General features: G+C 37.3%; 1 protein-coding gene across 2 annotated transcripts in view; it reads right to left on the reverse strand.

The window, feature by feature from the left end:
• Positions 1 to 1,564: 1,564 nt before the first annotated feature.
• The window catches only part of FAM114A2 (family with sequence similarity 114 member A2), a 36,213-nt gene continuing 25,184 nt past the window's right edge, over positions 1,565 to 12,593 (reverse strand). For both annotated transcript variants that reach the window (XM_067732353.1, XM_067732354.1), the window contains exons 13-14: positions 5,208 to 5,261; positions 1,565 to 2,894 (exon numbers count right to left, since the gene is read on the reverse strand). In XM_067732353.1, the coding sequence (XP_067588454.1) occupies positions 2,793 to 2,894; positions 5,208 to 5,261 (156 nt within the window). In that variant the 3' untranslated portion in view covers positions 1,565 to 2,792. The remainder of the gene's footprint in view (positions 2,895 to 5,207; positions 5,262 to 12,593) is intronic.

The following is a 12,593-nucleotide window of genomic DNA, read 5'->3' on the forward strand; positions in this document are numbered from 1 at the left end:
AAAATGTCTATTTCTCAACTGATGGCATCAATAGCAACTACTTATAAAACATCTCTCCCTGAAATAGGTCTTTATATAAAAACAAATTCAAAAGAGAGGGTCCTCATTCAAGCAGAGGAACCCACAAAATCTTGTTTCCTGATTGTAGGACTGGAAAATTTACATCTGCGCATCAGTCCTGATTTCAGATTTGTGGTAATGCCACCCATATGAATTACAAATTCACATTTCAGAGACCTGTCAATCTACGTGTCTAACCTTAAAAAAAAAAAAAGAACCACCTATCAAAATTAAGTAAGGAAAAAATAGCTTGTCCTTAACATGTTTCCAAGGTACTGTATAAAGGAAAAAGGAACAAGAATTAGTTCATGGAAATTTCTATTTCTTTTAGATCAAATTAATAAAGTCTCTTTTAATCATAGGCTTTAAAGATCCCAACAGTAGGAAGAGAAACATTTAATCCAGTAAAACCTGAACATTTAACCTATCAAGGTGTTAAGTGAATTGGGAAGGGGAGGTAGCACATACTATGACACAGCAGTAAATCTTAGGTACCAAAAAATTTAAAGGAAGTAGCACCAGAAGAGTAGGTATCATCAAGAAACTACATCATGTACTCACCCCAAATGGAATAATGAAGCATGCACCATCCAAAAACCATCACCATAATCCAACAGGTTCCAATGAGTCCCCTGAATCTACCTATTCCACCTATCAATGAATGTTTATGCTCTTACTTCCCTTACTCTACTGAATCAAAGAACTTTCATTCTTTTTCATTATATTCTAGGTGAAAAGTAGGTAACTGTTACTCAGAATTCATTGGTCCTTTCATCATTTCATTGGTGGTCTCCTAAATCCACTAAAACACATGTGAGTGGGTGGGCAAACCTGATGACAGGGATGAGAGAGAAAGAAGAGACAGTGACTCACAATGGCCTTTTGTAAGGTCTAATCTAAAACAGGTGAAACTGAGGGCTGCAATCTGGACAGGCATAAAAAGTCACTGTTCTATCCCCCACATCTATACCCCTCTTCTTAAAAGAAAAACCTTAGATGCGTTTCCAGATCAAAGAGTAAAAACTGCAAACTGCCCTTATATGAGAATCTGAACAGGTAGTAGGTAGTGTGGCCAGTTTCTAAACCTTACTCAAGAAATACCACCCTCAGGGATCCAGGTTCAGACACAGCAACTGGGCCTGAGGCACAAATTAGGGCTGGGGACACCAGCTTTACTTACCACAACACAACTGTTTTTCTGAAATTACAGAATTGCTCACTTTGGGAAGGGTTAAATGTTTCTATAAAAAGAAATATTCAAAACCTTTTCTCATCATGTTAGAACAGAATATAAGCAGAGTAACATTTTAGGGATGTTGGTGTATCTTTTTAGTCCAAATCTACTTATTTTCCTCCTTGCTAACAAACTGCCCCCTACCCCACATAAGGTGATCACACAGAAATAGTCTTGATATCAACCTGTTATAGGTTCGCTTTGCTATTTCTGTGGTCTGAGAAGATATCAGGGCTCACATTTGCAAAAGTAAATAAAAGGATCAACTGACACGATTATTATATTTTATTTAAAGGTTTTAAAAGATAAGGGGCAGAGCTCACAAAAGTTACCTGAATCATTAAAACCCACAAAGTTGGAGAATTTTTTTTTAAAAGAGTGGATACCAAAATAGCTTTCAGGAAGAAGATAACCTATAAGTCTTTTAGATTGTTGAACAAAGCAAAAGAAGGCTTAAGGTATGAAAGATAAAAGTTATATTTATAAACATGCTAAAGAATACATTAAAAGAAACAAAAAAGAATGAGGAAAAATAAACTGTCTTAATCCTGTTATACATAAACATCATTTCTATGGGACTCTACAGTCCACTTCAATATTCAAACAACAAAATCCCCATCATTGAAAGAGCTTCAACACTCCTTTGGAGTTGGCTATTACAGAATTTATCCTGCATATCGGGTATGCATGAAAAACATCCTGGAGACTCAGAATATCTGCAAACATGAAACTGTTTCTCTAAATTGCATTTATTGGTCATGAATCCCGTAAAGGGGGGTCAACTACAACTTGAAGCTTGTCATCTTGCAGTGGGAAAGCAATTTGAAGCCAAAGGGCACCTTGCTATAGTCCATTCATGTGGCTCTAAGTATATTCTATAAGCTTCTCTTCAATGCCAAATATCTACTGAGAATTAAAGAGGAGATGAAACTTTCTAACCAATTCTAAGAATTCATGTAATAAAGGGTAATCATTACAGAGTTTATATATACTCGGTTTTCTTAAAGCCATAGATTTTATTATAGAGAGGAGAAAGAAAATGGCATTAACAGATCAAGCACATGAAGTCCAGAATACTGAATTCCTTTTCCTCTTGCTTAACAACCAATTACATCCATGGACTGCAAAATTACAGCCACTGCAAAATTTTTAGTGTTTTGCGTCTTGTCAAAGAAAGACCAATATTTTTGCCTGAGTGTCCCCTTAACCTTATGAGCTATTATTTTTTAACTTTGTATAAAACTTCTTTTCAAATAATTTATTAATTATAACAACTGGGAAGAGCAGTGTGAGGACCTGAATACTTCAACCAAGCACTGAAGGCAACAAACTTCCTTAAACATGCTCTTCTGCCTGGATTTTTATATATTAAAATAACCTTTCTCCCTCACTTCTCCAGGGGTACCCAGAAAAGAGTGGCATTTGTTGGCCATCACAAGTCTCAGCTAGAATCTTCTCTGTTCTTCAGTGTCCTGACAAAGGCCTCTGGACCTGTAGCTCATGCCTCTGGTAATTCAGTCTTGTTCTCAATAAGAGAGATCTCCAGCACAGGTAGAAGTAGCTGAAAGGCATCCTGAATGTAGGAAGCACTGTTTGATGCCTATAAGGATAAGGATTGAAAAATAAGAAAAAGAAAATACTGCAGTCACTTAAAAGAGAAAATATATTATAAGACAACAAAAAAAACAAATTAATTTTTACAATCTAACTATATCTGTAGCCTGGCAAATAAGATTACATACTTAACCATTTCACTAAACTTATAGGGGAAAGAATAATCTAGCTCTTTTTTTTTTTTGTTTGTGTGTTTGTTTTGATCTAGCTCTTAAAATGATATGACAGCACCAAAAAACAATGTCACCATTTTTGTCCAACTTGCCCATTAGAATGATAGCCATTCTTTGGCATCTTGCTCAAATACGGCATTCAAAGCTTATTTATTCCTTGATTGAATGGGTAGATCCTATCACAGCATTTTAGTCAATTACTCAAAGAGGATTTCAGAAGGCTATGAATCCTACATCAATAGGATTTCTAGTCCATTGTGATTGTTCTTCTTCCATGGACTCAACGTAATCAGTGAACATGCGACAGGTGCTCACAAAGATAAAGAAGGAATACTGCTTTTAAAGATGATAAAGTACAGATATGTTTCTGTCTACTACAAGAGACATATGAAAAACTTAGAATCATTATGCTCAGAGTTTGCCAGACTTCATTTATATCTGACAAGTTCTGACTTTCCAGAAGCATAAGAGTTCATTACCTTAAAATAAAAATGTATAATTTCAAGGACAAGAGTGTTTCAAATCTGTAAGCAAGAACAACCAACTCAGAATAACAAAAGGGTAACCATATCAAGTGAGCTTACCTTGTTTTGATTTATCAATGGCAAGAACCCCTGTTTAAACTTCAGTGTGACGTTTGATACCAAGTTTTGCAGCCAAAAGAGACCTCACAGCACATCTAGTTAAATCTCTTATTTTGTATATAAAGACAACAAGATTGCCAAGAAGGTAAACCCCTGGTCCATGGTCATAGTGCGAATCAGGGGAGACCTAGGACAGGACTGGGCTCCTGGTTTGCAAACTTCTTTCATCTCTACCACTCTGCCATCTACTAAATCACACACTTATTTTTTTTTAAATTGCTTAAGTGATCAGAATAATTTCCCTGACTATTAAAGGAAAACTATGCAGTTAAGGAATGAAAGGCATTTCTTCATCGGTAATTTTAAAAGAATCTAAAACTAAAGAAGTAACACTCTGGTGGCAAAAAATTTTTTTCAATTCATATTTAAAACCTAACTGATTATCAAATATATTTTCTCCCCTCAGACTTAGATAAATATGTTTTAAACAAATCATCAAACATCTAAATTTCTGCACAATTAATTTACAAGATAGTTCGTTTTTTTTTTATCTTTCACTTTTTCTGCCTTCTGTGGTTTTCTCTTTTTATCAATATAAATTTATTTATTTATTTATTTATTTATTTTTGGCTGCGTTGGGTCTTCATTGCTGCATGCGGGCTTTCTCTAGTTGCGGCGAGCAGAGGCTACTCTTCATTGCGGTGTGCGGGCTTCTCATTGCGGTGGCTTTTCTTGTTGTGTAACATGGGTTCTAGGCATGCAGGCTTCAGTAGTTGCAGCACACAGGCTTAGTAGTTGTGGTTCGCGGGCTCTAGAGCACAGCTCAGTAATTGTGGTGCACAGGCTTATTAGTTGCTCTGCTTCCCGGACCAGGGCTCGAACCCACGTCCCCTGCATTGGACCAGGGCTCAGACCTGTGTCCCCTGCATTGGCAGGTGGATTCTTAACCACTGTGCCACCAAGGAAGTCCTAAGATAGAGTTCTTAAATCATGGAATCCAGAAAGCATCATACATGGCAGCGATATAATCCATCCATGGACTTAAACCACCTACCTTCTTAAATCTAATGAACTGACACGGATTATGTAAACACAGGTAGCTTTTTGACATAATAAAGCAAATTTCTGCGCAAGAAAATGACAAAATGTTTTGTTTTCTTTTGTTTTGTTTTGTAACTAATCTCCTCTGCATAAACCTTACTCCTTTAAGGAGCAGTGCTAGCCTATTTGTAATTTTCAGCGCATCATGTTTACTAGCTAGTCTCCAGAAGATGTTTCATTAATGAGAACCGTCCATTAATTACAAAGGGGTAGTACTAAGTAATGACAGCCTACCGCTTCTTCCACTGCACTTTACCTGGCACCTTCATCTTTATGGTTTATAATTAATGAACAGGAAATATGATAAAATATACACCATTTTGGTCATATCTGCATCAACACGCTAAACTAGTGAAAAAAACAAAAAATGAAAACTTAAAGAGTTATTAATACATAATGCCCTAGAAGTTAGAGACTTAAAAAACAATTAGTACTACTAACCTCTAGAAATACTGCAGTGATTAACGGATTAAGGACGTCTGCCTTTTCCTTGACCTAGAACAAAGGATAATGTGTTAAGCGAGCATAGCACATTAAAAAACAATAGGTAAAATATGATGATTGGTTCAAGATGGCGGAGTAGAAGGACATGCTCTCACTCCCTCCTGCGAGAGCACCGGAATCACAACTAACTGCTGAACAATCATCGACAGGAAGACACTGGAGCTCACCAAAAAAGATACCTTACATCCAAAGACGAAGGAGAAGCCACAATGAGATGGTAGGAGCGGCACATCACAATAAAATCAAATCCCATAACTGCTGGGTGGGTGACTCACAAACCAGAGAACATGTAACCACAGAAGTCCACCCACTGGAGTGAAGGTTCTGAGCCCCACGTCGGGCTTCCCAACCTGGGAGTCCGGCAATGGGAAGAGGAATTCCTAGAGAATCACACATTGAAGGTTAGCAGGATTTGACTGCAGGACTTCGACAGAACTGGGGGAAACAGAGACTCCACTCCTGGAGGGCAGACACAAAGTAGTGTGTGCATCAGGACCCAGGGGAAGGAGCAGTGACCCCAGGGGAGACTGAACCAGACCTACCTGCTAGTGTTGGAGGGTCTCCTGCAGAGACGGGGGTGGCTGTGTCTCACTGTGAGGACAAAGACACTGGCAGCAGAAGTTCTGGGAAGTACTCCTTGGCGTGAGCCCTCCCAGAACCCGCCATTAGCCCCACCAAAGAGCCCGGGTAGGCTCCAGTGTTGGGTCGCCTCAGGCCAAACAACCAACAGGGAGGGAACCCAGCCCCACCCATCAGCAGACAAGCGGATGAAAGTTTTACTGAGCTCTGCCCACCAGAGCAACAGCCAGCTCTACCCACCACCAGTCCCTCCCATGAGGAAACTTGCACAGGCCTCTTAGATAGCCTCATCCACCAGAGGGCAGACAGCAGAAGCAAGAAGAACTACCATCCTGCAGCCTGTGGAGCAAAAACCACATTCACAGAAAGATAGAAAAGATGAAAAGTCAGAGGGCTATGTACCAGATGAAGGAACAAGATAAAACCCCAGAAAAACAACTAAATGAAGTGGAGATAGGCAACCTTCCAGAAAAAAACATTCAGAAAAATGATAGTGAAGATGATCCAGGACCTCAGAAAAAGAATGGAGGCAAAGATACAGAAGATGCAAGAAATGTTTAACAAAGACCTAGAAGAATTAAAGAACAAACAGAGGTGAACAATATAATAACAAATGAAAAATACACTAGAAGGAATCAATAGCAGAATAACTGAGGCAGAAGAACGAATAAGTGACCAGGAAGACAGAATGGTGGAATTCACTGCTGTGGAACAGAATAAAGAAAAAAGAATGAAAAGGAATGAAGACAGCCTAAGAGACCTCTGGGACAACATTAAAAGCAACAACACTCACATTATAGGGGTCCCAGAAGGAGAAGAGAGAGAGAAAGGACCCAAGAAAATATTTTAAGAGATTATAGTTGAAAACTTCCCTAACATGGGAAAAGAAATAGCCACCCAAGTCCAGGAAGTGCAGAGAGTCCCATACAGGATAAATCCAAGAAGAAACATGCCGAGACACATAGTAATCAAATGGGCAAAAAATAAAGACAAAGAAAAATTATTGAAAGCAGCAAGGGAAAAATGACAAATAACACACAAGGGAACTCCCATAAGGTTAACAGCTGATTTCTCAGCAGAAACTCTACAAGCCAGAAGGTGGCATGAGATATTGAAAGTGATGAAAGGGAAGAACGTACAACCAAGATTACTCTACCCAGCAAAGATCTCATTCAGATTCGATGGAGAAATCAAAAGCTGAACAGACAAGCAAAAGCTAAGAGAATTCAGCACCATCAAACCAGCTCTGCAACAAATGCTAAAGGAACTTCTCTAAGTGGGAAACACAAGAGAAGAAAAGGACCTACAAAAACAAACCCAAAACAATTAAGAAAATGGTAATAGGAACATACATATCGATAATTACCTTAAATGTGTGAATGGATTAAATGCTCCAACCAAAAGACACAGGCTCGCTGAATGGATACAAAAACAAAACCCATGTATATGCTGTCTACAAGAGACCCACTTCAGACCTAGGGACACATACAGACTGAAATTGAGGGGATGGAAAAAGATATTCCATGCAAATGGAAATCAAAAGAAAGCTGGAGTAGCGATATTCATATCAGATAAAATAGACTTTAAAATAAAGAATGTTACAAGAGACAAGGAAGGACACTACATAATGATCAAGGGATCAATTCAAGAAGAAGATATAACAATTATAAATATATATGCACCCAACATAGGAGCACCTCAATACATAAGGCAACTTCTAACAGCTATAAAAGAGGAAATCAACAGTAACACAGTAATAGTGGGGGACTTTTAACACCTCACTTACACCAATGGACAGATCATCCAAACAGAAAATTAATAAGGAAACACAAGCTTTAAATGATACAAGAAACCAAATAGATTTAATTGATATTTATAGGACATTCATTCCTAAAACAGCAGATTACACTTTCTTCTCAAGTACGCACAGAACATTCTCCAGGATAGATCACATCTTGGGTCAGAAATCAAGCCTCAGTAAATTTAAGAAAATTTAAATCATATCAAGCATCTTTTCTGACCACAATGCTATGAGATTAGAAATCAATTACAGGGAAAAAACGTAAAAAACACAAACACATGGAGGCTGAACAATACATTACTAAATACCCAAGAGATCACTGGAGAAATCAAAAAATACCTAGAGACAAGTGACAATGCAAACATGACAATCCAAAACCTATATAGCAAGCAGCAAAAGTAGTTCTAAGAGGGAAGTTTACAACAATACAAGCCTCAAGAAACAAGAAAAATCTTAAGTAAATAATCTAACCTTACACCTAAATGAACTAGAGAAAGAAGAACAAACAAAACCCAAAGTTAACAGAAGGAAAGAAATCATAAAGATCAGAGTAGAAATAAATGAAATAGAAACAAAGAAAACAATAGCAAAGATCAATAAAACTAAAAGCTGGTTCTTTGAGAAGATAAACAAAATTGATAAATATTAGCCAGACTCATCAAGAAAGAGAGGGAGAGGACTCAAATCAGTAAACTTAGAAATGAAAAAGGAGAAGTTACAACAGACACCGCAGAAATACAAAGCACCCTAAGAGACTACTACAAGCAACTCCATGCCAATAAAATGGACAACCTGGAAGAAATGGACAAATTCTTAGAAAGGTATAACCTTCCAAGACTGAACCAGGAGGAAATAGAAAATATGAACAGACCAATCACAAGTAATGAAATTGAAAGTGTGATTAAAAATCTTCCAACAAACAAAAATCCAGGACCAGATGGCTTCACAGGTGAATTCTATCAAACATTTAGAGAAGAGCTACCACCCATCCTTCTCAACCTATTCCTTCTCAAATTCCTCAAATTCCAAATTCCTTCTCAAAAAATTGCAGAGGAAGGAACACTCCCAAACTCATTCTATGAGGCCACCATCACCCTGATACCAAAACCAGACAAAGATACTACAAAACAAGAAAATTACAGACCAATATCACTGATGAATATAGATGCAAAAATCCTCAACAAAGTACTAGTAAACAGAAACTAACAACATATTAAAAATATCATACACCATGATCAAGTGGGATTTATCCCAGGGATGCAAGGATTCTTCAGTATATGCGAACAGATCAATGCAATACACTATATTAACAAACTGAAGAATAAAAACCATATGATCATCTCAATAGATGTAGAAAAAGCTTTTCACAAAATTCAACACCCATTTATGACAAAAGCTCTCCAGAAAGCGGGCATAGAGAGAACCTACCTCAACATAATAAAGGCCATATATGACAAACCAACAGCAAACATCATCATCAATGGTGAAAAACTGAAAGCATTTCCTCTAAGATCAGGAACAAGACAAGAATGTCCACACTCACCACTATTATTCAACATAGTTTTGGAAGTCCTAGCCACAGCAGTCAGAGAAGAAAAAGAAATAAAAGGAATACAAATTGGAAAAGAAGAAGTAAAACTGTCACTGTTTGCAGATGACGTGATACTATACATAGAGAATCCTAAAGATGCCACCAGAAAACTATTAGAGCTAATCAATCAATTTGGTAAAGTTGCAGGATACAAAATTAATGCACAGAAATCTCTTGCATTTCTATACACTAATGATGAAAAATCTGAAAGAAAATTAAGGAAACACTCCCATTTACCACTGCAACAGAAAGAATAAAATACCTAGGAATAAACCTACCTAGGGAGACAAAAGACCTGTATGCAGAAAACTATAAGACACTGATGTAAGAAATTAAAGATGATACAAACAGATGGAGAGATATACCATGTTCTTGGACTGGAAGAATCAATATTGTGAAAATGCCTATACTACCCAAAACAATTTACTGATTCAGTGCAATCCTTATCAAATTAGCAATGGCATTTTTTACAGAAGTAGAACAAAAAATCTTAAAATTTGTATGGAGACACAAAAGACCCCGAATAGCCAAAGCACTCTTGAGGGAAAAAAATCAGAGCTGGGGGAATCAGACTCCCTGACTTCAGACTATACTACAAAGCTACAGTAATCAAGACTATATGGTACTGACACAAAAACAGAAATATAGATCAATGTAACAGGATAGAAAGCCCAGAGATAAACCCATGCACCTATGGTCAACTAATCTATGACAAAGGAGGCAAGGATATACAATGGAGAAAAGACAGTCTCTTCAGTAAGTGGTGGTGGGAAAACTGGACAGCTACATGTTAAAGAATGAAATTAGAACACTCCTTAAACACCATACATAAAAATAAAGTCAAAATGGATTAGAGACCTAAATGTAAGACCAGACACTATAAAACTCTTAGAGGAAAACATAGGAAGAACACTCTTTGACATAAATCACAGCAAGATCCTTTTTGATCCACCTCCTAGAGTAATGGAAATAAAAACAAAAATAAACAAATGGGACCTAATGAAACTTAAAAGCTTTTGCAAAGAAAACTACAAACAAGACGAAAAGACAGCCCTCAGAATGGGAGAAAATATTTGCAAATGAATCAATGGACAAAGGATTAATCTCCCAAATATATAAACAGCTCATGTAGGTCAATATTAAAAAAAAAAAAAAACCCAATCCAAAAATGGGGAAGACCTAAATATACATTTCTCCAAAGAAGATATACAGATAGCAAAGAAGCACATGAAAAGTTGCTCAATATCACTGATTATTAGAGAAATTCAAATCAAAACTACAATGACGTATCACCTCACACCAGTCAGAATGGGCATCATCAGAAAATCTACAAACAACAAATGCTAGAGGGTGTGGAGAAAAGGGAACCCTCTTGCACTGTTGGTGGGAATGTAAATTGATACAGCCACTATGCAGAACAGGATGGAGGTTCGTTAAAAAACTAAAAATAGAATTACCATATGACCCAGCAATCCCGCTACTGGGCATATACCCAGGAAAACCATAATTCAAAAAGAGTCATGCACCCCAATGTTCATTGCAGCACTATTTACAATAGCCAGGTCATGGAAGCAACCTAAATGCCCATCGACAGACAAATGGATAAAGAAGATGTGGTATATATATATACAATGGAATAATACTCAGCCATAAAAAGGAACGAAATTGGGTCATTTGTAGAGACGTGGATGAATCTAGAGACTGTCATACAGAGTGAAGTAAGTCAGGAAGAGAAAAACAAATATCGTATATTAATGCATATATGTGGAACCTAGAAAAATGGTACAGATGAACCGGTTTGTAGGGCAGAAACTGAGACACAGATGTAGACAACAAATGTATGGACACCAAGGGGGGAAAGATGTGGGCGGTGGTGGTGGTGGTGTGATGAACTGGGAGATTGGGATTGACGTGTATACACTAATATGTATAAAATGGATAACTAATAAGAACCTGCTGTATAAAAAAATACATTAAATAGAATTCAAAAATTCAAAAATAAATAAAGTATGACTCCACTTTGAAACACACCCACACATACCCAAATATAAATATAAGCATAGACAAAGTCTGGATCAGACTCAAGAAGGGCTTTAAATTTCCTTCTATCCAAATTGAGAGTGTATGCCTTTGTAGTTTTTTTTTTGTTTGTTTTTGTTTTTCGGTACGCGGGCCTCTCACTGTTGTGGCCTCTCCCATTGCGGAGCACAGGCTCTGGACGCGCAGGCTCAGCAGCCATGGCTCACGGGCCCAGCCGCTCCGCGGCATGTGGGATCTTCCTGGACCGGGGCACAAACCCGTGTCCCCTGCATTGGCAGGCAGACTCTCAACCACTGTGCCACCAGGGAAGCCCTGCCTTTGTAGTTTTTACTAACTTTAAAAAGTATATTCATTTTGGAAGGGAGATAGAAATGGTATATTTGACCACAAAAACTTTAGAAAAATTTTAAAACAAAATATACAGATATGAAACATGCGCTCAAAATACTCAACTCGTTTTTAAGATGGGCTGTTTGGAAAATGTGGAGACAAATAATGCAAATTTAATACTTGCATGTGTTAGCACCTTAGAGTTGACTTGCTGGGTTAAAGCATCTTTATGAAACACATGGAAAACTTTAGCCTCAGAAGATTAACTTCAGGAAACCCAGAAGCTCTTTTAAAGAAAATACTAAGAGGAAAAGAGAAACTATATCACAGAATTATCCCTTATAGGAAAAATCTAAACTCAAAGTGAGAAGAATTAATTTGGGCCATGCTCTTAACTAAAATAAATTTAAGGGCCCAGAATAACTTTGCTGCCACACTGACCCTTATACCCTTAACTACGAGCTGATTTTTTTTAATTGAGGTATAACTGACATACAACACTATACTAATTGCATATGTACAAACTAATGATTTACTATCTGCATACATGGCAAAATGATGATAATAAGACCAGTCAACATCCATCACTATACACAGTGAAGTAATTTTTTTTCTCGTGATGACAACTTTTAAGATCTACTGTCTTAGCAACTTTCAAATATGCAATACAGTATTATTAACTATAGGTATCATGACATACATGACATCCCCAATGCTGTACATGCTGTACGTTATTTATTTTATAACTGGAAGTTTGTACCTTTTGATCTCCTTCACCCATTTCACCCAGCCCCCACCTTTGCCTCTGGCAACCACCTATCTGTTCTCTGTATGTATGTGTTTGGTGTACTACAAAGTGATTTTTATCTGTCCATTTCAAATGCCCTTGATTTTATGCCAATTCATGATTACTGATGTCTGAATCATCTTCCATAGTTCACACACCTTCAGTAAATTTTTACAATTCCTTAAAACAAAACAA

Source organism: Pseudorca crassidens, chromosome 3 (assembly GCF_039906515.1).
Source record: "Pseudorca crassidens isolate mPseCra1 chromosome 3, mPseCra1.hap1, whole genome shotgun sequence".
Taxonomy (NCBI): Eukaryota; Metazoa; Chordata; class Mammalia; order Artiodactyla; family Delphinidae; genus Pseudorca; species Pseudorca crassidens.